Source organism: Falco cherrug, chromosome 5 (assembly GCF_023634085.1).
Source record: "Falco cherrug isolate bFalChe1 chromosome 5, bFalChe1.pri, whole genome shotgun sequence".
NCBI classification, from domain to species: domain Eukaryota; kingdom Metazoa; phylum Chordata; class Aves; order Falconiformes; family Falconidae; genus Falco; species Falco cherrug.
In genome coordinates, this window is record NC_073701.1 from 8,347,716 (window position 1) to 8,371,942 (window position 24,227).

The following is a 24,227-nucleotide window of genomic DNA, read 5'->3' on the forward strand; positions in this document are numbered from 1 at the left end:
CAAAGCGCCCGGCCGTGCCAGGGGCCGGGGTGAAAGTGTGTATCGCCCCTGGGGGCGGAGAGGAGGGTGGGGAGGCGGCCGGCGTTACACGGCCGGAGGGTGAGGAAGAGGAGCAGGAGGAAGAGTTAATTGGGGGGGGGGGGGGGAGAGGGCCGCTTGTGCAGCGCGGGCAGCGCGCCCACCTCCCGCAGGTGGCGCAGGGTCCGGCCCCGCAGCGGGGAGGGGCCGCTGCCCCCTGCGCTGCCCGGGCAAGGCGCTGCGCTCAGCTGGGCTCGGAGCAGAGCCAGCCCTGCTGCCGCCGCGGCCTCTGCAGCTGCCTGGCGCTTGCTTGCGTTTTCGCCCACCGCGAGCTGTGGACGAGCGCAGGAAAGGTAGAATCAGGCACGGGAGCAACGTGCCGGCAGCGAGCGTGCAGCCCCGGGAGCTCGGGGCATCCCCTGGCTTGCCGGGGTGGCGATCCCGTTAGAAATCATGTGCTTGAAAACGGTTTGTTAACCCTGGACCAGGACTCGCTTAGGGCGCAGAGTGCAGGCTGTGTGGCTTGTCTGTCCATATCCATAAGGGTTGGTAGCACCGTTTTGTACCTCAGCCTGCTGCTGGAATATTTGGGGATGCATCAAAAAAGGGATGCGCCCTCTGGATATGAAGAGTGCATTAGAGAGCATTAGTGCAAGTGTAGAGAAATTAGCAGACCAGATTATGGGCTTGCTCGGCATCTGCGCAAACCTCACGGGCTGAATGCTATTTTTGACCAAATCATTTGCCACTTCCCATGATGTAAAATCAAAACACGGACCTTGTCCGTCACTTCAGGCACAAATAAGGCCAAAATGTTAAACGTGTTCGGCGTTTCACTGCAAGCCATGGCTCCCACGGCCCCCTCGCACAGCTTTGCGCGCTCCCCGCGACGGCTGCGACTTCCCGCGGCGCTTTCCCGACCCTTCTTGAACTTTCCCTTCCCCTCTTCTCCTCCCGCTTTCCCGACGGGTGCTGGGCGCTGCCGGCCCCTCCTGCCCGCCTGCCGCAGCTGCTCCTGCTCGCCGGCGGCTCGGGAGAGGCGCTGGGGCTGCGCAACCGCGGCCGTAACGCGCACAGCCCCGGGGCGACGGCGGGGCGCGGGGAGCGGGCGCCCGCTTGTTGTGCGCCTAGTGGGTTTTGCATTGCTTCTTCAGCGTGACGTCTGATTCTTCCTTAAGGGTAACCGGTCACTGAAGGTAAAAGGGAAGAGGCTGACAGGCTGGTGCTCAGTCTACCGGAGTTGCTTTTACAAACTGCGTTGCCATCCGGGCCTGTGCGGTGCAGAACGCCAAGTTCACAAGGGATCCCTGAACAGGCTGCAGGAGGTCTGGCAGCAGTATGTAAGATCGCTCTGTGAGTACGCATGTTGCATCTGCCCTGATTCTGCATGCAACCTGGACTTGTTCTGTGCCGGTATAAAGCTGCAGCTATACACACAGATTCCAGCTTCTGCCGATGCCAAAGGAAGGTAGTAACAAAGAGCCTAAATAAAGTACCTGCAATTACTTCAGTAGGTGGGTGTAAACTGGGAAATCTACGGGTTTCCCCTGAAAAAGAGATGCCTTTCAACCCCAGGCAAACATAAGTGCTTTAATACACTTTCAAACTGAGTAAGTGGAGAGGGAAAGAAACTTGTGGTTTCTGGGTGCATTTTGTCTAGAAGCTTCTAGCTGCTGTCAGTTTGCAGTTTAGCACGAGTAAGTTATTTGGCTGTAGATTAAATCTGTAGGAGGTACAAAGCTGGTTCTGCGCATAGACCCTAGACCCCGATACACTGAGGAACACAGAGGGAAGCATCTAAGCTGGTTCTGGCCCAGCAGGTCTAGCAGGTCTTGTTAGGGAAGGCACAGCAAAAACACGAGAGGTGCTTCTTCGTTTTGTCCCGTAATGAGTCTGCATGGTACTGAATTTACATTCTTCAGTCAGCGCTAACACACAAGTTAGGAGTACCCTAATTCATTGGGTTTGACCTCTCTTTTCACCTAGATGTTCTAATAATAAACCAATATGTTGGTTTAAAATAAACGTTTACTGGTCATCTGCCTTACGTTTGGCAATGAAGTTTCTGTTTGGGACTAGTACTTTTTCAGCTGTATATTGTATGCTTCATAATGCAGCATTTAAAAGTTGCAGTATGTAGAAACGGTGCTAAATTTGCCACAACTGCCAAACATGCTAGAACCAAGTTGAGGAAAGTGTTTAATAGTAAAAAAGAAAGATCTTTTAGTGGAGATCTCTTACCTTTTAGTGTTAGATATCTCATATTTTCAGCCATTCCTGTTTTCAGCATAGTGGTGCAAACTTACGTATGTAATTTAAACCCAGTACTGCGGGCTGTGTCCCTTAATAACTTTTCAACGACTGCCCAGATCTTGTTTAAGGGCCTCCCTTAGGGTACTACAGGCAGAACAGAAGTTGAAAGCAGGCTGTATCTGGAGGGCTTTATGGAAAAAGGGGGCAGAGGTAGTAGAAAAAAGGCAGTGAGCATTTTAGGTGATGTCAATGCTATAATGCTTTCGCTAGGGTATGTATGGGTGGAAGGTAGGTTGAAAGAGTCTCCCCTGTCTTTTAAGCCTTGGCTTTAGCCTCTTTTAAGGTGTGTTTATAGCACCACACCATTGGAAAGGTGCCTTAATGTCATGTCAGGCCTGTTTTCAGAAGATATATGGTGGAGACAATTTTGAAACTAAAGACATTAACTAAGCAAGGTGAGGAGAATACAAAGGAAAGATTTTGGATCTTGGTGGGTACATTTAGGTGAAAACAAAAATTTTGGCAATAGCTTTCAGGCAGAGTGAAAGACAAGTGAGGTGATTGCCTAAAATAGCAGAGAATAGCCTGGGCAGTAAAATGCCCTGAAAAACGACTAATTGCAGCAATAGTCTGGAACAGCCTCCCAGAACACATCCAGACCAGCCTCCCAGGACATGAAGCCTATCTAAAGCTGGTCTGCAACATGCTGGAGTTATGAATAGGTTTATATAAAAACTTGCTAGAGATAGCAAGGTTTGGACGTAAAACGTAATGATGGCGTAAGGCAATGCAGCTCAGCTGTAGCTTTACTGACAGGTCCTGCAGAGGCCGGGGCAGGACTTGAGGTGGCCTAGCCCATCAAGAAGGACCTTTGGGGTGCTATCAAAGGGTCAGCTTCCCAGGTATGTCATGGCTCAAGTCACTGCACTGCGTAGGTTGACCACAGCCCCGCCGTGACAGGCTGTGTGGCCTTGGAGGTTCATTTGCCCAGTTGTGTGGATCAAGCTGGCACCACAGACGCACACAGATGGGGATAAGAAGTGAAGAATGCAGGTCTGTGCAAGTACAAAGATGACAGTATGAGATAACAGCAAAGAGAATATCCAAAAAGGGAACAATCTTGAATATTCATTTGTGATTGGAACATGAACTGAACCCAAGCTTATCATGAGCAAAGGTTTGGGCTTGATTGGCTTGAAAGGGCCAAGCACAGGGTGTAAGAAAGGAATAAAGGCAGAAGCCCCACACTCTGTGTCAACACAAACTCACCGGCTGGCAGACTAACAGCCTGGCCCTTGGCGGGGACGCCCCTGATGCCAACTGCCAGGAAAGACATGATTCAACCCAGTGTGGCTTGAGTGTGGTGAGGACATCTCTGGGAAAGCTAATACCAGAGGAACAGCTCATAGGGCATGGGAGGGAACAGTAATTTGTGCACCCAATGTTTTTTGAAATAAGGCCTTAAAACATGTATCGATTGTAAATCTAGCTGCAGTAACAAAGAACTAAGTAAACTTGGTACTTTTTCTACTTGGCATACATTTCTTCTGAGGCATTGTTTGGTTAGTCTCAGAATCCAAAATAAGCCCCAGATGCTCCTTGTTGGTGTATCACCCTTATACTGAGTTGAAAAAGAATATGATTTAAGAGATAAGGCATGGCTTGTAATACTTCTGCTTGTTGCATTGTAAAATATAATAGTGCATGACGGTAAGGAGGAAACAATGTTCAGTTTATGTGAACTGCACATTTTTTTGTTGCAGTAAGTGGTGCTACGCAATTCACAGTAAGGCACAAACCTTCACCAGTCTAACTGTACACTGTTAGTTTGTGTGACATGTCTTTGATAGGTCATTAAGGGTATCAGCTGCTGCCCACCACCTGAGTTACACCCTGCCTGTTCTTCGTGCTCAGCTTCAGTGAGCTGTCCCAGTATCCTTGCTTTCCCTTGCTCCCCGGCAGAATATAGCAAAACAAGTCCTGTGCTTTCCTTTTAGTTTAGAAGGGATAAAGTTGTTGGTTTCCCTCATCTTTTACCAACATCACTGCAGGCTATAGTAGATTGGTGCGGACGAGGTTATGCTTATCCCGTGCTTTAAAACCCAGCAACATTGAAAGGGAAATGATCTGTGCTGTTATACACAGCAGGCATGTAAATGAGGCTCAGCCCCTCTGGAAAAGGGCTCTGTATCAACAGTTGCTGGAGATTTCTGTGCTGCTCTCCTCCTCCTTCACCAACAGATGTCAACACTTCGCTAAAACTAGAGGCCAGAGGACTTGCGTTCAAGCAATTTCTCATTTTTTAAAAAATTATTTTCTAGTAAGGTTATGATTTCTTCTCCTGTGCTTCTGTACATTACTTTCTATTTGGTAATTTCATTCATGTGATACTTGCTGTCCTTTTTAGATCACAGGTGTAGATTTTTTAAAGAGACTATAAACAGCACTTTTTTGTATAGACATTTCTTCTGATTCAGTGTATCCCTGTCTTTACTGATCATAGCCGATCAGCTTGCTTTCAGTTCATAGGAAGTTAGTAAAATCAGTTTTATTAAGATGTTAATTACATTTCCAAATGCAAAATTATTTTGAAATACCCAGACAGATGTCATCAGCTGCTTTCATTTGGTTCTTTCTTTGCCTTATCTTGGAAAGCAACTAAGATGGCTGGACAGATGTGTGTTTAGACATTCATATTTTCTGTTTCTTTGCATCCTGTTAGCCAGTGAGTGTACCCTAATGCATGCATGTTAACACCACCAGAAGCGTACCCTAATGCATGCATGTTAACACCACCAGAAAGCATGGGAAATTCCTGTTTTTTTCCTTAAAACACACCAGCATTTTACTCGGCTTTGAAATTATAGTGGTTTGTAATCTGCTGTAAAGTGCCATATAAAAGTAATAACATTAACAGTAATTACAGGTAATTGCCTGATTGATTCAGCTGCACTTTCACTAAAAATTATTTTTTTTTTAGTTTTTATTGGTTTTCAATCTGCTCTCTTATAACTCTAAACACTGTAACTGTAAACAAAAAAAAAATAGTCGCTTCCTTTAATAATTGCTTTCTTGACCTAATTTTAGAGTGCCATTAATTTACAACCTAATCTACTACTTCTTTGGCTCTATTTCCCTTTGATGTATTTAGCTTTGTTTCTTTGACTTTTGTTATGTAACATTAGAAAGGCAAAGGCTTTTTTTGATGTATGTTTTTCTAACCTTGTATTTCCCATGCAAACTATTGCTTGGCTGCCTCCCGCTTCTCCATCTCACTTTTCCAGCTGTGTCAGGGGAAGTTCAGCTTGGACATTAGGAAAAGGTTCTTCACTGAGAGTGTGATCCGTCACTGGAACAGGCTCCTCAGGGAAGTGGACCAAGCCTGTCAGAGTTCAAGGAGCATCTGGGCAACACTCTTGGTCGTATGGTTTAGTTTTGGTAATCCTGCAAGGAGCATGGAGTTGGACTCATGATCCTTATGGGTCTCTTCCAACTTGAGATATTCTGTGATCTCCACTAGGTGTCTTCTTTTACCATAGTTTTGAGCAGTTCTTTAAGAAGGGCTGTGGTCAAAGTTTAAGTGTTGTGTTCCCTTCTGCATGCAATCCATTGCACCTGAATTTATTGCTTCATCTCACCACCCTTCTTGCACATCGCTTAATCTTTACATTTTACGGCTTACTGCTTTAGCCTTCCCCACTGGTGGCTTCATGGTGCTTTTGCTTTCACAGGTGTCGAAAAGGGTGGGGAAGCATGCAGAGCATACCTGAGATGTTCAGTTCTGACAGTCATCATCTCCATCTTCAGGTTAACACAAATTTGAGCCCATTCTCAAGTGGTCCAGCCTCACAGTTACCCTGGATGCTGTATGTATGTGAGCACACACTGGCTAAGACCAAGTTCCTGATCCTCTAGTAGTGCAGAGCCTGAGCACATTCCTGCCCTGGCAGCAGCCTAGGCTCTCCCTTATGTGCTTAAGCCAGCTCTAAGGCCCACTTACTCTTGCAGTGTGCATTTGTGCTACATAGCATGCGAGTCTTAGAATCACAGAATCATAGAACAGTTTGGGTTGGAAGGGACTTTGAATTATCATCTAGTCCAACCCTCCTGCCCTGCTGGAGCATCTTTCGCTAGACCAGGTTACTCAAAACCTCATCCAACCTGACTTTGAACACTTCTACGGTTGGGGCATCCACAGCTTCTCTGGATAACCCATTCCAGTGTCTCACCACCCTCATCATAACAAATGTCTCCCTTATATCCAATCTAAATCTACCTTCTTTCAGTTTAAAACCTCACTTGATGATGAACAGACATAATGAATATAGTAAGTACTTTTGTCCCTTCAGCAAATGCCAAATGTCAGCATTTTTCTCCTTGTTCAATTTGCTGATAAACGTGAAAAAGAAAGAGCCCACCAGTTCTTTACTGCCTACAGACTTTGCAACATACTTGATGCTTGGTTACTGTGCAGACTGCTAAACTGTGAATCTGAAAGAAAAGACTGGAAACCCCCAAGTGTGCCCCCCACCATTTAGGAAGAGCAGCCAAATGTCTAGGACCTGTGTTTCTCGCACTCACTTAGGCTGCCTGTGTTCTTAACAAGTGATCCACTCCAGTGAATATCCTGTGCCTTTTGTCCTCTTCCTCTCAGGTACTGCACATTCCCGTGCTTTTTACTCACTGAAATTCTCACAGGCTTTACAGGGACCTAAAAGACTTACCCCAAAGTGAGCGCTTGACACACAAAGTCTGTTCCCTTGTTCACCCTTAGAGCCCCCCCTCCCCGGTCACCTCTCTCCCAGAGATATTCTTCCTGAGTGGCCCAAGGGGTATTCCTTCCTTTGTACCTCATCCCTTTTGCCTGGATGTGATGACTTCAGGACAGCAGATGATGGAATCTTAAGTCTGCATTTAATGAAGCCCCAATACCTTGCAATTACATTTTTGTCCCTTTTCCAGAGACAGAAGAAATGCTAGGAGAGAATTAGTCGTCTGGCAGGATTTATAAATGTATGCTGCAATACCTACTCTCAATATTCTCAGCTCTGTGGGGATAGGGAACTGTCTGGAGGTGAGAAATGGAAGGGACAGGAGGGGAAGACAAGGAACTGAGAGTCTTTTGACTTGTTCAGGACACTGTCATGGAGAATTTGTACTTCCATGTTAAGAAGGGAAGTGGCCAAGTGAAGAGCTTCCCCTTCTCTCTGTGTGTGCCCAGGTGTAGTCGTCGTTTCCTCCTAATTGACACGAAAGTCACACAGCTCAGTCTTCTGCGGCTTCCCGCAGTTCTTGTCAGACATGTGTGTTCTCTGTCCCTGCTATGTTTTCTCCCTTCTCTCCGTAGAAAGAGGAAATCACCTGTAGTTGTGTCTGTTCTGAGTCTAACGAGTACACTTCCTTTCTTCTCTCCACACTCAAATGGTTAATGCAATGGAAGTGAAGAAATTGTGATTATATAGAACTTGGGAATTCTGTTATATGGTGAAAATTGCATTCCATTTAGAGAGAGTTAAAATCCTGTCCAAGACAGCCACACCATGTTCTGGATAAATGCCAGGGAGCACCCATGCTTTTGTGGGACCCAGTCTAGGAAGTTAGCTTTCAAATCCTGTGATAGGAAGGGTGCAGACTAAGAAGTAAGGGTTGCTTTTTACTGAATTTACTTCAAACCTAGTCCTGTAGGGTAGTCCTCAGGTAGAATACGAGTTGTTGAAACTATCCAACTGATTTTCCTCTCCCCTACGTTATGGTTAGTGTGTCAGTACAGGTACATTAGTATCAAGTCCACAGAAGCCACCAGAAAAAACTTCAGTGTTTTCCCAAACTGTGTTACTGCTTTGTTGCATGATTCCTGGTAAAACAACCTAAACTACTTAAACCTTGTATTTGCCTTTAAATGTCGGGCTTATTCAAACCTAGGGAAACAAAGCTGGACTTCGGACTAAGCCAGCAAACAAGCTAAATGACTGGGCAGTGTAGGTTTTATCCTATGTTAATCAGCAGCTTTGACTCATAAATCATATGTGGAGTCCCACGAGAGTGTGGGTGAAAAACAGGAGCTTCCAGGCATGTCCGGAGGATAAGCAATGGGAATGATACTGTCACTCTTGATTGGGTTGCTGTTTCTCAGCTCCCTGGGGCCTGTGACAAATCCAAATTAAGGATGCCGCTTCTCCAGGATTTCTCCATTTTCCTGTGTTTGCATGGCAAGGATTTACTTTCAGGGTAGCCAAATACGAAATGCATGTGCAGACCAGGGAAGGTCGCTGCAGTGTTGGCATGGGTGCTGCCAGGGAAAGGGCTAGGCTAGCCCCGGAGCTGCTCCTTCCCATGGTGTAGGCGTTGTGCTCCAAGTCAGCCTTGTGAATCCTGAATGACAGGAACTGGGTGGAGCTGGGTCATATTCTCTACTTCAAAACCTTCCTGTTTGCACAGCCACAGCTGCCCCAGCTCAGCAGAAGGTAACTTTGGTGAGGAGCTAAGCCAAGCATTCAACCTGAGGGAGCCTAAGTAGAGCACGTGTGATCCGTAGACCTCAAAAGCTTGGCAATCGAGGTCAGTACCACTCTCCTTACTTTATAGATGGGAAAACAGGTGAAAAAAAAGCTACAGAAAAGGGAAATTATTTCCTTGAGATCATGCGGCAGTTTGGATCAGGGAACTAGGGCATGAATCTCCTGTGCCCAGACCTGCTCTTCTAGGTACTGTGTGACTTAAACTGGCAGTTACTCCAGGGGAGCTGGTAGTCTCCATCATTTCTGCTTGATTCTCCTCCCCCTCACATCTCCTAATACTAAGCAAGGGCTTATTGTGCCTCAACGGAGTTAGAAAAGTACAACTTTGGAATACCATCTTGCAGCAGCTGTGTGTAACTCTGTACATAGCCAATTAGGAATTAAAATGTGGACCACATGTTTGAATTGTGCTGTGTGTTGTGTTGATAAGGTCTTTTAATTTTCTGGCTATTTCCATGTGAACCACCTCTACTGGACAAGCCTAGTCAACTTCCTGGAGTCTCTGGCACTCCCCCTTTCCAAATAAATGTTAATGGGAGAGTGAATAGTGAGTACTTATTTCCCTGTTCTTCTCCATGATGCATAGCAGAATTTGTTGGAACAGTCACTTTCTTTTCCTTCATCATTTTGATATACTTGTCACTTCTGTTTAAATGTTAAATAGTGTGGTAGCAAAGCCAAACACAAAAAAAATAATCCCAAATCCCTGAAAAAGTTTGTCCACAAAGCTGCTTCCAGTAAATGATTCCCGTTTGGAGTTCCTGCTAGACAACAAAGAAATGACTCCACAGGGTTATTACAGCTGTTTGTTATTGCTGAGCCATACTGTGATGAATGTTGGTCTTCTCTCCACCAGATAGGAGTGACCTGAAGATGAAACCCTCTGCCGCCTATGAGCTGTTAGTGGACGGTGTTGGGCAATGGGACTTCACTGGCAGTTTTGTTCCTTGTGAGCTGCTGCTTGTCGGAGAGGATGCCTACCCTGTGCTTATGAGCTCCAAGAAGCAGGTTCTGATTGCCGTTTCACAGTATGGGAAGGGCCGGATGGTGGTTGTTTCCCATGAAGGAATCTTGAAGGACTCCAAGTTCTCCCAGTTCCTCAGAAATGCTGTGGAGTGGCTCAAGCCTTCCCCCGAGGCCCTGGTTGGGGTCCATCCTCATCTGGATTCCCTCTCCCAGCTGCTGCTCAGGGCTGGCACCGCAGTGCAGGCGGGGGCAGAGCTCAGCCCCTCGCTGGGGGTGTACTGTATGGACGCCTATGGCAGCGCGCGGGCGAAAGACCTGGTTGGCTTTGTGGCGGGGGGGGGAGGGCTGCTGGTTGGAGGCCAGGCCTGGCACTGGGCTAGTCAACATGGCAAGGAGAAGGTGCTGTTGGAGTTCCCTGGGAACCAGGTGACCAGCGTGGCTGGCATATATTTCACGGGAAACGCTGTGGAGAAAGGCATCTTCAAAGTCGCCAAGAAAATTCCCAAGATCCCATTAATTGTCCCGTGAGTATCTGAATTGCTCTCTATGTAAACAACTGATCAGGTTATGCAGGTGAGGGGTTTACAGAAGATTCTTGAGGTGAGAGATGAGGATGATGGTGAATGCTGGTTCTTTAATAGCCAGGATGGGATGCAACTGTTTGTCTTTTTTTTTTTTAAGAGGGACTTTCCACTGTTTGCAATTGGGAAGATTTATGTCTTTGACTGCTTCCAGGACAGCTGGGCCAGGTCCAGGGAGTTTCTTCAGAGGGAAGGAAATGAGGGGAGCCATCTTTTAAAGCAGTCTGCCTGATGAAGCGTGCCTGAGTGCAATGTGCAGCAAACACAGGGACAGGAGGAACGACTCCTACTCCCCACGTGTGTGTGTGTTCGGAGCAGCTTTCCAGCAGTTCAAAACCAGGTTGGAGATGGAGCACAAGGCCACCTCTCTGGGCCAGGCTCTGGCTGGCAGCTGCTAAACCTGTTTAGCCTGTTACTTGCGGAAATTCACCTTCTGCAAGTGAAACCCTGAGGCTGGAGCAGGGCTGAGGAGATCGCCTGAGTGCCACTTCCCTTCTCAGCTTCTGGCAGGCTGTGGGCAGGAAATCTCCATGCTCCTAGTTTGGGCTCCCAGCCTGATCCTTTGGGACCTGGAGCAGCAGGTGTAATGCTCAGGGTTGCTGTGACTCATATCGCACAGCTGACCTGGCAGCGGAGTGCCATCTTTTTCTTCCCCACCTCCCCGTGCCAGTGGGTGTGCCAGGCTGTGCCTCTGGCCACTTTCCACCAAGTTACACAAGGTGCAGTGGGTTCTCCGAGGAGCGTGAGTGCTGCTGCGCTTCCTCTGTGTGGCAGCTTCATTTCACTGCAGTGAAAGCTGCAACAATGACGATAAAATTCCCTGCAAGTCTTTTCTTCGCAGGCTTTTCCTTGTGGATATATAGTACTAAATTTCTAATATTTTCAAATAATTGCATCTGATGCTTACTGGATCAGTTTGTGTCTGCTCAGTTTGTATCCCAATAAAGGTAGCAGAAAGCTCTGCTGTTGAATTCAGCGAAATGCTTAGGACACAGCTAACAAATGAAGTTACTTAATTAAATTTTGCCGATTGGTTTTTCTTCCCACCTGCATTGTGTGGGCATGTTCCCACCGCCTCATGCACAGTGTGTGGAAGAGGGAGAGGGGTGGACAATTCACCAGAGAAAAATTACATAGCAATTAACAAGACTTTAAATGGTAACTAAGGGTGAATTACACCTTTTTGGGGGTGCTTTTGTGGTAGTTTTGGTTGGATCCAGAGCCACAGAGAAATTTAGATACCTAATTTCCATGTAATACAATGGCTCTGTGTATTTGGGCCTTCCTGCTGGCCTTTGCTTAACTCACGGAGAATCAGACTGCAGCCCAAGGCAGGTGCTGTGCCATATGCCTGCGCACATACTCTGTGCGACAAAGGGTTTCAGTAAAGTAATAACCAAAGGAGAGCTGCAGATTTAATTCCTGTCCTACGGGCATACAGAGGAGCAGCAGCATTTATTCTTGAGCTGGCTGCAGTGGCCGCAGAACAACAGATTATTTCCAGGTGTTGAAGGAAAACTGTGTTTGGCAGAACCAGGAGAAAGTGTAAACAAAGCACATGAGAGTAATTTGATGTGTCTTTCTGCACCATGACATATAGCAGTTATATGGAAATAGCAGAGATAAGAGGACCTTGCACCATATAATCTCTTTATGTTGTGGAGACCAACTAGTAGTAACGTGAGGACTATGTGTTAGGGCCCTGGTTCAACTTCTAGTCAGTCATTAGTTGTCTAGCTGTGTGTCTGCCTGGCCATCTAGCCCATCTGGCCTAGCCACCCTTTCTTCAGTTCTCAAAGTGGCAGAGGCTGGGAGAAGAAGGCGTAGAGAAATCTTTTGGGCTTGCCTGATTGATAATGACTAGGGTGGGGTAAATGGAGAAAGTTTCTGTCAGAGGAGATGTGCCAATTCCCACATCATTTGCAGTTTAAACCTGCAGTTTAAAAAATATGAAACATCTTCTCATTTTTTCTTTTCTGCAATGTATTTCGATTTTCAAGCTGCTCTTCAAAGTCAGAGGTCTAGAAGCATCCCTTCGAACTCTTCCTACTCTCCTTTTTTTTAAAATGAGTGCTGAGATTCTTACAGATTTGCTTGACTGCAAAAAACTGAGGCTTTAAAAGGAGAAAAATTGAGGTGTTGATGGGTTTGTTGTTTTTTTTTAAAAAATGAAAGAACTGACGAGATGTACAAGGATGAGGGAGGAAGAAGAGGCAGGGCTGTACAAGGTGGCCTTTTGTGCAGAGGATTCAGGATAGGGGGCTAACCTGGACCTCTCTTGGTTCTGCAGGCACCAGGCCAACCTCAGCCTTGATGTGGAGTTTCTCCTGCGTGGTGTGTCAGAGTTGGATTTGGTGACAGGGGGTGTACCCTCCATCTTGCTGGTGCATGGTGTACTGTCCTTCCCGCTCTGCCTGGACAGCTCGCACCGCTGCTTCTTAGCTGCGGCACGCTACGGCCGAGGCCGTGTTGTGGTGGCAACCCATGAGAGCCAGCTGTTCTCCCCAAAGCTGGCCAGGTTCCTACTCAATGCTGTCTGCTGGCTGGATGCTGGGAAAAAGGGGCTGGTGGGGGTGGATGCCAGCCTGAAGAAACTGTGTAGCCTCCTCTCTCAGGAAGAGGTGAAGTCACAGGTGTCACAGCTGACAGGTGACCTGAGTGTGTACTGCTGCTCTTCTTACAGCGACAGAGATGCGGAGAGGGTTCACGCTTTTGTGGCAGAGGGAGGTGGGTTACTGATTGGAGGCCAGGCCTGGTACTGGGCTTCCCAGAATCATGGCAAAGCTGCTGTGGCAGAATATCCTGGCAACAAAATCCTGAACCGTTTTGGGCTGAGCATCCTGGGGCAGAGCGTCAAGGCAGCTAAGCACCCGGCGGTGGGCTCTGGGGAGCACTACCACTTCCGCAAGGCGCTGGCTCTTTTCAACAGACATGTAGAGAAGCATGAGGAGCTCAAGGCCCCCTTGAAGGACTGGCTGCAAAGGCTAGCACAAGACTGTGCTGCCTTTCTGCACATCCCAGCCCATGACTGCCCTGCATATGCCTCGCTCCACCGCATCCTGACCAAAGTGCTTCAGAGAAGTGGGATCCCACATGTCAGCAGGCAATGCCCTGTCAAGAGCAACTCCAAAGAAGCAGTCCTTCTCTGCATGGCGACCGAGCTGTCCCTCACCATGACGGACAGTGCAGCCCTAGTGCAGAAATCTGCTGCTGGGGTCTGCACCCTCCCTGTCACTGTGGAAATTGATGGCACAAACCCAGGTGAGGAGCCTATCCCCCTTCCTCTTGAGGCATCCTGTTGCTGGGATCGGTGGGGCGCCTGTCCTCAGTGTGCGTGTGTCTGCGTGTGCCTGAACATGGGCACAGGCACTTTGGGGAGAAGAACCACCTAACAAGTGCCTCAGGGTTCTCGCACAGCACAGTGGCTTTGCAAGAAAGCAAGAAAGCTTCCTTGAGAAACTCTGGGCTCTACACTGCAAATTGTTGTTGGCATAGTTGTGCTGATGCAGCCGTCTATGGGCCATCCTGTGAAGGGGTAGGAGTTAGGAACAAAATGTTTATCTAGATAATTTCAGCCTGAGTTGTAGCACGGTCTCACAACTTGTGTCAGCACACTTGATGGAGTGAAGGTCTGGTTTTAGGGGTGATAAAAACAAGAGGCTGAAAGCATGGTGGGAACTTCTTGGGCTGACACCGCCACTGAAGCCGAAGTACTTGGTAATTACACCCTGAATGATTTGTCTAAGCTTAGGCCTTGTATCTCTACAACCTCGCTGAGATTCCGGCTTACAGCTGATTAGGTTAAATTTCACTGGTAAAGTATTATCCCCTGGACAGGTTAATCTTTTTTTTTGTATTAGAATATGATTGAGAGGAGTTGTTTCCAAACTGTTCTAATGAGATAAAGGAGACTTTGCTGGAGTGGCAATGTCCGAGTGCAGAGGATATGCAGAGAGAAAAGTTGTGGAATAACTGCTCACTGGTTTTAACACTACTGAGTCAGGACAAAAAGGAAAAATTGTTAGGGTTGGCTGAACTGAATGCCAATTGGATTGAACATAGTATTTTGTTTGACCAGAAATACTCAGAATTTGTGTCATTTGATATGAGCAGAAAAGAACGAAATGCCAGCAAACTCTGAACACCATTTCAAAACTGCCTTTGGTGTAAATTCAGCAAAACTGAGTTGAATTGGTGAAACACTGTGATATAGTCTAATTTGCATTTTTCCTTGGATTAGGTTTTGCTTGACAAAACTGGCCCCACCTTCTTAGAGGACAGGAGAGGTTGTAAGTTGGGTGCTATATGACAGTTGAACCCTTTTTAGGACTTTTACTGTTTGTGTTGAAATATGCTTGAGTAAACTTTATGTCAGAACTATGTAGTGGATTTTGCCCAATTGGTGCAGTAGAGATGGATCAGTTTTGCACTGTGTATTGCAAGCATTTACAGATATCTAAGGAGAGGAGACTTGCATTTCCGTGGCAAGACCGTCTAGAAACATGCTGAATTGTAGTAGTATGGTGGAGTAGCCATTTTACAGTTACACCTAGCACAGGACATTCCTTTTAGACTTTCTCATAACTTCACTCAGCTAGAAACGGGAATTCCTGTGGGACCCAGCTTGTGCCAGACCAGTCAGTAAGGAAAAATGCAATGTCACTGTCAGTCTATTATTTAGGAAATGGATTATGATCATTGCAACTTCAACCATGTTTAATGCCACCACAGTATGCACCCCTTATGAGGGCTTTAATGTAAGAAGATCTGAGTGGAGAAGGTATGGGGGGGGTGGTTTCTCTTTTTTTCTTCTTGTTTTTAAAAGATACTAGTAAACACATTTAAGCTTGGCCTTTCCAGAAGTTCAGATTTGGGTGGGTTTGCTTGCTAATGGTGTGTTGATTTGTTCACGCTGCTACCCTATTGCTTTAAAACTATTTCTGACAGGTTGGGTAAAACACGAGACAGTTCTGTGAGTGTAGAGCAAGGGAAGAGAAAAGAATGGAAGATTCTTCTGTTGCAGCTTGAAATCTCCAGAATCCATAACATCAGGCCAAAGAAGTGCTTGCTTGTTTAGGTCTGTGTTCTCTTACCTTCTAGGTAAGACAGCCTGGAGGAGTACAGGACTCTACCTACCTGAAGGGCATACAGCAGTTATAACATTCCCATGCCTGGCAGTCGGTGCTGGTCTGAAGGTAAGCTGTCTCTAGTTTGGCTTGTGTTTACACTGATGTATTTGTCAGGTGGGCACTCCAAAATAGCACGGAGAAGGTTTTTCTCCTTACTGGTTTTGCTGCCTTTTCAGTCCTTTCCTACTGCTGCCATCCTGTGGCATTTCCATGTATTCTCATAATTTTTCACCTTGTTTCCCACTCTCTTCTGCATTCCTCGGATTTCTGTTTGCTGGTGGGATAATTCAGTGTGGCTGCTGCCTGAAGGCAGCTCTGTTTGTTATTGTGCAGAGAGAAGTGATTAAGGTGATTTTCAGGCCCAAGATAACTATTTGGGCCCTTCTTTGCACCAAACTTAGTTCTCTATCTGCAGATCTCTCATACGGTACTTTCACAGTGCTGTCACTATTGCTCATGTAGATGTATCCCGATCAGATATAAACAGGTTACTTGGGATCCTGTTCTCTGTGAAGCAGATAAATGCTTACCTGCTTGAATATTTTTTTGCAGTGAGCTCCCTGCGGTTGAAATGCTGAGTTAACTCAGGTGTTACTGTCTGATCCTGCAGCCACAGGCTGTCTGTTTTACTGTATGAGGACCAAGAAAGAGGCACAATAAAAGAAGCCAGCAGTGATCACATCTATCCAACTCGTATGTTATAGGATGTGACTTTGATGGTGGTGAAAGAGTGATCAATCCAAGTAAAGAATTCACTGCTGTACCCCGAGCTGCTGCTGAAGGATGTAGTTAAGCCAGTAATAATGGGAGTATAGCTGTAAGACTGTCTGAGACAGGAATAGCACTGAACTTCACCAGCTTTTTTTCACTGTATTTACTGCTTCTGGTCACCACAGGCTGAAAACTTGAACTAGGCTGGAGTCAGAGGGCTGCTTCTGTGTTCTTGCCCTGCAGGGACAGTGCTGCAGCAGACACAACTCAGGGAGTTGCAGTCAGTCTGCCAGATCACACTTGGAGCCCTTTGACCAGCTGTTCCTACCCTTCTCTTTGCCAGGTGCAGATTGGGTGTCACACGGATGACCTCTCTCATGCCACAGAGCTGAAACGGGCCCCAGTGGTAATACGCACCTGTGATATTGCCTGCCAGAAACAGTCTGTTTCCTGCCTCTGGGGTGGCCTCATTTACATCGTCGTACCAGCAAAGAGCATCCTGGGGAAAGTGCCCATCACGGTAGAAGGGGCAGTCAGAGCTCCTTTCTTCAAGCTTGGTAGGTTTGTTTACCTTGGTGCCTTTCTCCTTAGTGCTGCTCACAGATGCTCTGTCCCTGTGACTGAAAGATGGTCCTGTGCTTAGGAACATCTTAGAAATGCCTGGATTTAGGAATACCTAGATTTAGTTTCCTTACTTTGTTGTCCTCTGGGGATTCCAGGTAAGTCAGTTAGTCACTCTGCGCCTGCTACATGGCAGGAGGTTGGTGAAGAAGTTGTCACAAAATGGGCAGGGTTTGTCCAAGCCGACATTTCTTGGAGGTTGGGGTTGTAATTTCTGATGGAAACCGTTGCATTGGAGGGAGACAGGCCGACCTCTGAAATGACAAAGCCTGCCTTGCGCTCTGCATGCTTTACTGTGCCCCCATATGTCCATCTCTAGTCCCTACAGTAAATCTGAATTTTCCATGTTTCCATCAGTTTCTCTTCTCTTCCTCTATGCAATTTCTTCCTGCTCTTCTGGCAAAGTAAACAAAACCAGTGTTGTTATATGAAACAACAAATCTGCGCTGGAAAAGAAAAAAGGAGATCATCAAGGCCTGCTGGAGAAACCTGATGTGGATCTGTTCTTGCTATGCTACCCATCTGGTATATGCCAGCTCTTTTCTGTCTGTTTCTCATCCATTAAAGAGCCTGAGGAGACTTACAAGCAGAGGATGAGGATTAACTAGTTAACAGCCATCACCCCCAGTCATGCAACTACTACATACTGTTTTTCAAGAATTTCATGACTGTGGTCTCTTTTTCCAGCTTGCCCTCTGGGAGCATGCTCAAAAGTCATAGCTGTGCTTAACTGACTTTCTGTGGTGTTGATGTAGGGGAGACGTGTGAAAACCAGTGGAAGGACTGTATCCGGCACTACCCTGCTCCCTGGGCAGAACTGGCTGTTGAGAATCTCATCCTGACGGTGCCATCTGACAACATCCGCCACATGAAGAACCCACAGCCACTGCTGACCCTGTGGAATGAGATCATGGTGGCGATAAGCAAATTGGCAGCCATACCAACAAAATTCCCAAGGCCAGAGAGGATTGTAACAGATGTCCAGATCTCGTGTGGTAGGTACATTGCCATATGGCCTTCTCAAGGGCTGAGAGACAAGTGGCCTCTAGCAGCAACGTCTGTTCCTTCAAGGTTATTTTGCTAAAACCAGAGTGGGAACATATGTAAGGTGTTAAATGACTGTGACCCTTGCATAATTGTGAGCTACTCCATCAGGATCAAGACATGGTAGGGCTGGGCTTAAAAAATGTATTGACCCTTTCGGATGCCTCCCTGCTCTCAAAACTCTCACTCAGCTGTTCTTCTGCCTGGGTGTGTTAAGAGGCAGAGCTGCTGACTGCAGTGGCTTTGACTCACATGTAGTTACTCATTCTCCCTCCTGAATGCACTGCAGAGTCAGTACAGCTAGGAGACACCAACCTGGTTTCTATTTTTTCCCTGCCTCAGCCACAGGCCTGTTCTCACACATTCAGTGACAGCTGTTAAACCTGTGTGTGCCTACCTGCTGGAGATGGGCTCCACAAAGGTTATTGTGGGCAAGGCTTAGCCTAAAAAGATGTGTGCCTGAGATGATGGCAATGAGGAAGTACAACCAGTATCACTGTCAAAGCTCGTGAGATTGTAGTTTTGCAACTGATGCTCCTCCACCCCAGCTTTCCCAGTTACGAACGGAGTGCATTTGATCTAGAGTCAAATTATATGGTAAATTTGGAACTTTGCAATACAAGTTTTGTTGTTTTTCAAAATAGACTGATTAAATTCATCATCCAACAATGAGACGTGGGCTTGGCATGAACCCTGATGTCCTAACCCTTTGCTAAGCCACATGGAAAGAATTTGTTGCACATCTTGGGAGTGTTAATTTCTGCTGTCCTGAGCAAATGCCAGTTAAAAATAGTCTGCAGGCATAAAATTCCCTTCTGTTTTGGGTAGACTAAATGGTTTCATTTGCATTTCTGAACCAGAACTTTTTGGATACCCATGGCTGCTAAATGCATGCTTCCCTCTTTTTGAAAAAGAGGGAGCTCAAGATCTTAAATAGTTCCTGCAGGAAAGGATTTGCCATTTGTGTTCTCCCACTTGGGTAGTCTACAAGCTTAGTGTTCAGTCAGAGCCAGCTGTGTAGGCTCCCTATGTAGTGAGTGTCAAGGGCTGCTTATCCCCTGCTGCAATAGGTGTTTGAGTTCAGGGACATGACCTAGCGTGAAGTTTTGGGATCTTCAAGAAGAAGGAAAAATTAGGGATGAAGACACCAAGGAGACATAAGTAACATCTCTTGCAGCACAGATTTCTTGCCTAGCATAGTGCTGGGAAGTTGTTTATAGACTAGCTCTCCTATGAGGTTAAGAATAGGCTTAAACATAACAAATTCTGCAGCCCTTACACGTGACAAATTGTGACTTCCATGTGCCTCATCCACATTGCTGACTACTGGAGTGCAGACCTGCAGTACCCACACTCTACATAGGAAGACTCAAGGTCTTCCAGGGTGCTGAATCACATTATTGCATGGTTGGGTTCATGTCACCTGTGCTCAGTTTGGGTTCAGGTGTATCCTGGGCAATGGTCAGGCTTTTCCCCCCTCATCCTAAAATCTCAACCTCAGTCCAGCCTTGAGTGTATGCTCATGTATGAAAAGGGAAAGCAGGAGAAACTGTGCTTAAGTGATAGTTCAGTATTACCTTTACACTCCTTGTTTGACTGTTTGTTAGGGTGAAACTTGTAGTATTGCCTTATCTCACGAAGGGAAATGTTTATCATTCATAGTAATACAGTGTGGATTGTGAGGCAGAGGAAAGGCACTAGAGAAATAAAATACAGTCATTTATATCTAAGAGGCATTGGGGTGAGCACTTACGATGTGTGTTGGTACCTGTCTTTCCTGCAGGCTGGATGCATGCTGGCTACCCCATCATGGGCCACCTAGATTCAGTGAAGGAGATGTTAGACATGAAGCACATGCAAACTGCTGGTCTTTGGGGTCCTGTCCATGAGCTGGGACACAATCAACAGCAGCAAGCATGGGAATTTCCCCCTCATACCACAGAGGCCACCTGCAACCTCTGGTCTGTCTATGTTCACGAGGAGGTGCTGGGGATTCCCAGACATCAGGCCCATCAGGCACTTAAGTCACAGTGTCGGGAGGCAAGGATAAGAGAGTATCTGAAGAAAGGTGCTCAACTGAAGAACTGGGAGATGTGGACTGCTCTGGAGACGTACCTGCAGGTAACTGGGAAAAGCAGGTGTATTCTTAGTGCAGTCAGTGAAGCTTGTGTCAGAAGGATGTCTGCAGCCTGGTGGCTGTAGCTGTCATGCCTTTTAAATGTTTGCTTACAATCTGGGTTCATTTTAGGTTCAGAAAGCACCTGAGAGGTATACACACAGAGCGTCTAATGCTGATGTCTACTGAAAACCTTCTTTTGCCAGACTTGGGCTTAGCCACTCAGGGAGAGAGCTAAGAGCAATATACTAATCTTTCTCTCTGGAAAAGAAACAGCAACTGCTTCTTGTAGTACAGCATGGGAAAAGGGTGGTCAAACTTGGGAACAGCTCATTAATCTGCTGCAGATTTCCTGTGGGACATTGGGCTAGCTGGCAAAACAACCCTTGGCATTGTCAAGTGTCTAGAAGAGCCAGGCTTCTAGCAGTGTCCTGGTGAGTTACATGGCTAGGCTGTTCTTTACAAAACCTAGCAAAGAGTGGGGTGTGCCTGTCAGCTGATGCGCTGTGTGGAGCCAGTGTAGTTCATCAAGGGGCAAGAGGATGGATTCAGCTTATCCTCCCGCACATGTAACTGAATCCATTACTGTGGTCAAGCCTTTACAATCATGACTCCTGTCCTAGATTAAAGTGCGTTCTCTTGGGAAACATGTGAGAGAGATTTTTCTCTTCCCCTTTTCCCTTTATCCTTATAGCAACTAGTGTAATTTAGCAACTAGAGCACTCAACCTGATTTTAACTGGGACTGTAAGGCAAAAGTCCATTATAATGGCTTAAGCTACTGACTGTTGTGAGGTGAGTATCCCTCAGCCCCCTTGTCTGGGAGCTCTCACAGCTTAGACAAATAACAAAATATTGGAGGAGTACTGGTCCTGACTTTTCCACTTTCTAGAGAAGGGCCTGAATCATCAAGCTGAAGAGTCAATCTCTGTTTTCTCTGGTGCAACAAATATCAAAAGAGTTACACAGAGCGGAACAGTTGCAAAAGGGGAAATTTTCCCACAGTACCAGTTTGGCCACTGCCCCACTGCCTCACCCACACCCTGAAGGCTGGGATCTCCCATCTGCTGTCTGGCTAACGGGACTAGTAATATCTGGCTACCTATCCAGGACTGCTGGGATAAATGTGACATGAAAGAGCAATTACAGTTCTGTCTATATATTGTCCCTATTACAGCCATAATATGGGTTTTTTTTCTATGGAATGGTTTCTGCATTCCTTTGAGCTCCTCCTTTGGCTGCCATTTAGACACTTTTCACATTCCTTCAGGAAGTCGTCAGCCTTCTTCAGGCCTGTTTAGGTCCAACTCCTGTCTGGTTCTTACATTGCATGGCAGCACACGGTGTCTTGCCACAGCCTGATGGAGCAGCCGTCTCTCGGAGTTCGACCTGGATACCATTTACCTCTCCAGAGTGGTCCCTAAAGCCTGTCACACAGTTTTTGCAAAAAAAGAGTGTAAAACAATTAGAAAATCAGTTAATTGGCTCAAGAGATTTACGGATTAAAATGGAACAACAAAACTCCTATCTATACCGTTCTGTCTTCACCTCCTCACTGCTTGCTTTAAAGTAAAGTCAGAGACCTCCAACGTTCTGTCTAGACTAGGAAAAAGAAGCACTTCTAGGATACTCCAGGGCACTGGCTCCACCAGTTGTCCAGGATGTGCCACAGCCAACCCCACAAAGACCTGAAGACCTGTGTTTTCTTCTCATAGAAAACTGGCCACAGGAGAGGGAACAGACTATTTTCACTGTGGACATGTTGTGACAAGGTGTTGGGAAGTGTGTGGGGTGGATACTTGAACTCAGGGTGCAGGAGATGCTCCTGCATTCTGCAGTTCAGACATAACCTAACATGGTGTGGAGCCTCCTCCAGTATAAGTTGGCTTACTGCTTTTGACCTGCCACAAGACCAGACCCCTTCATCTCCCACCTTCCACTCAGCCTCCTCGTGGCTCTCCAGCCTTCTCACAAAAAGATACTGCCTAGTCTATAGCTAGTCTCAGCACCAGGAGTTTCCATATCAATAGGGGATTATCAAAGGTAGATAACCTGCCTGTTTGTTCTGTCTAATGTAGAAGTGCTGTCTCCTCCTTAGCTGTTCCAGCACGATGAAGGATTTGTGGAATGCGATTTAGTGTCAATCTGTTTAGTATCAGGAGTGAGGTCATGGCTTGGTAAAAGAACTATGGACACTGAGTAGACATTCTGCATCCTGTCTTGCTGTGATTCCACATCAGCTCTTTGTATTAACCTCATCTTGAGCAACAACGTAGGTTTCCCATCCCGCTTTAAAATCCTTACTCATGCAACAGCAGTTTTCCTATCTGGATCCCTTTTGTTCTTATTCCTAGCCAAAGCATGCCCTGCTCACAATCTCTCATTCCTGTTTTCTGTTTACTCCTTGCTCTCCTGTGCTCCTTCTTTCTGGGTTTTTTGTCAGTGTCCTCTTTGATGCTTTTTCACTGAACAAGCAGCTTTCCTCTGCCCAAAGGGGCAGGAGTTTGTATAGTAGGCTGCTGACATTTGTGACTGCTCCCAAGGTATCTTTCATCTGTTTTGGGAAGCCAGTGTAATGGGGAGGTGTATTTGTCTGTACTCTGGCGCTGTAAGTTATGCTCTGAAGCCTGAAAGTTGGATGCCTTCATTTAATTTTATGTTCATTCTAAAAGACGCTGCAGAAACCTACAGAATTTTCTACTGCTTGCAACACAGGAATAATGCCAGTGAAATGAGGACTTCATTGTTTTTACACTATATTCTTCTCCATCAGTTGCAGGAAGGGTTTGGTTGGGACCCCTTCACCCACCTCTTCTCTGACTACCAGAAAATGTCCACCATCCCAAAAGACAACCCTTCTAAGATGAACTTGTGGGCACAGAAGTTTTCTCAGCAGGTGAATAAGAATTTGGCTCCATTTTTTACAGCCTGGGGATGGCCTATCAAGAAAGAGCTGTCTGCGGAACTGTCCTCTTTACCCAGCTGGGAACAGGACCCAATGAGATCCTATAGACCATGAAGGAAAAATATCCAAACGTTGATTCTCATACTATCTATAGCGTATCTTTTCCTCCCTGTATGCTGCATGGTAGCTCACTGGGTGCTTAGCTTTACACTGAATTGCTGTCAGTGGAGGTCAGCCCCAACAGAAATTAACAGAAACTTGTGTGCAGATCAGCAACCGTCTGAGGCATCTTCTGAAGGGTTAAATAACAAATGAACTTTGTTCTGGGTTCTTCACCTCAGGAGGAATGTAACTGAGTAGATTTGGTTCCTGCAGAACCTTTCTCTGCAGGAAGTTTTCAGGATGGAACGGTCACTGAAGTGGTCTCGAAGACAATACCAATAGAATATGGATCTTTAAAGCAAATAGTAGCCTGCACAATGTTGTATTCTTCAGTTATAATCCCAGTAACATGAGATTTTCGCTATGGGTTTAGTTACCCTAAAATCCCTAATTTTTAATCACTCTAAGTGTGCAGAACTTCCACAACTATTGTCATGAAAGTGACCTTATAACGCTTATCTACAGCTTATATAATACTGAAATACTGTAGATTTCTTCCTACATTGTATGACTGTGTGACCCAACACCCACCTTTATGTGAATAGTTTAATTATAAGTTGTATCTGTCACTTATCACAGCCTGGCAGCAAGATACATGCCGTGAAAGATGGGAGAGTAGAAAAAAAGAGGTGACTTCGTTGTAGTCAGTTATGGTTTAACTCATGGACTCCTCAAAGGTTAAAAAATAGGTGCTGACATGACAGCATGAGGGAGCAGAGAGGTGGAAGACAGCAGTGGACCAGCCTTTTCCACAGAGCAACAGAAGTTAACGGCTTTGCTATTGTGGGAGCTGGTACGCATGTTAATGCTTAGCCTAATAGCTTACCAGTCCCAACCCATTCCTTGTGTATCAGCAATAAATAAAACAATCGTTGTGGACTTACAGACTGTGCATGTGGTCCTACTTTCACATCTCTATGCCCAGTAAGAAAAGCCTAAATGGAAGTATTCCAAAGATTTGGTACAGCAGCTTTTCTTTTTTCATTCTGGCTCAGATGTGGTTCCAATTTCCCTGTGATTAATTGGCCTAATATTTTGCTTTGTCTTTCAAACTTTCTTTCTATTCTTACTCACTACTAGTTTGGGTTGTTCTTGCAACAAAATAAATGCAGAGGCTAATTATAGCTTGGACAGTGTTTCAGTAGTGATTTGGTCATGGTTTGGAGATTCAAAAGAAAATTCACATAGTGTAAAGATTTAGACC

At 46.1% G+C, this 24,227-nt stretch overlaps 1 protein-coding gene across 7 annotated transcripts in view; it reads left to right on the forward strand.

Annotated features, from left to right (window-relative positions):
• The window catches only part of TCAF2 (TRPM8 channel associated factor 2), a 42,574-nt gene that overhangs the window by 746 nt on the left and 17,601 nt on the right, over positions 1–24,227 (forward strand). For 2 of the 7 annotated variants that reach the window (XR_008732586.1, XM_055712585.1), the window contains exons 2-9: positions 1,197–1,371; positions 9,646–10,279; positions 12,627–13,597; positions 15,437–15,531; positions 16,520–16,733; positions 17,553–17,792; positions 19,625–19,962; positions 22,730–22,852. Coding sequence is in view for 6 of the 7 variants with exons in the window: in XM_055712585.1 (XP_055568560.1) it covers positions 1,197–1,371; positions 9,646–10,279; positions 12,627–13,597; positions 15,437–15,531; positions 16,520–16,733; positions 17,553–17,792; positions 19,625–19,962; positions 22,730–22,852 (2,790 nt within the window). In the remaining variant the exon portion in view is untranslated. Of the gene's footprint in view, positions 1–22; positions 100–159; positions 5,039–5,074; positions 10,280–12,626; positions 13,598–15,436; positions 15,532–16,519; positions 16,734–17,552; positions 17,793–19,624; positions 19,963–22,729; positions 23,909–24,227 lie in introns of those variants that run through there. The other 5 variants (XM_055712588.1, XM_055712589.1, XM_055712584.1 and 2 more) reach the window with 5 other exon arrangements.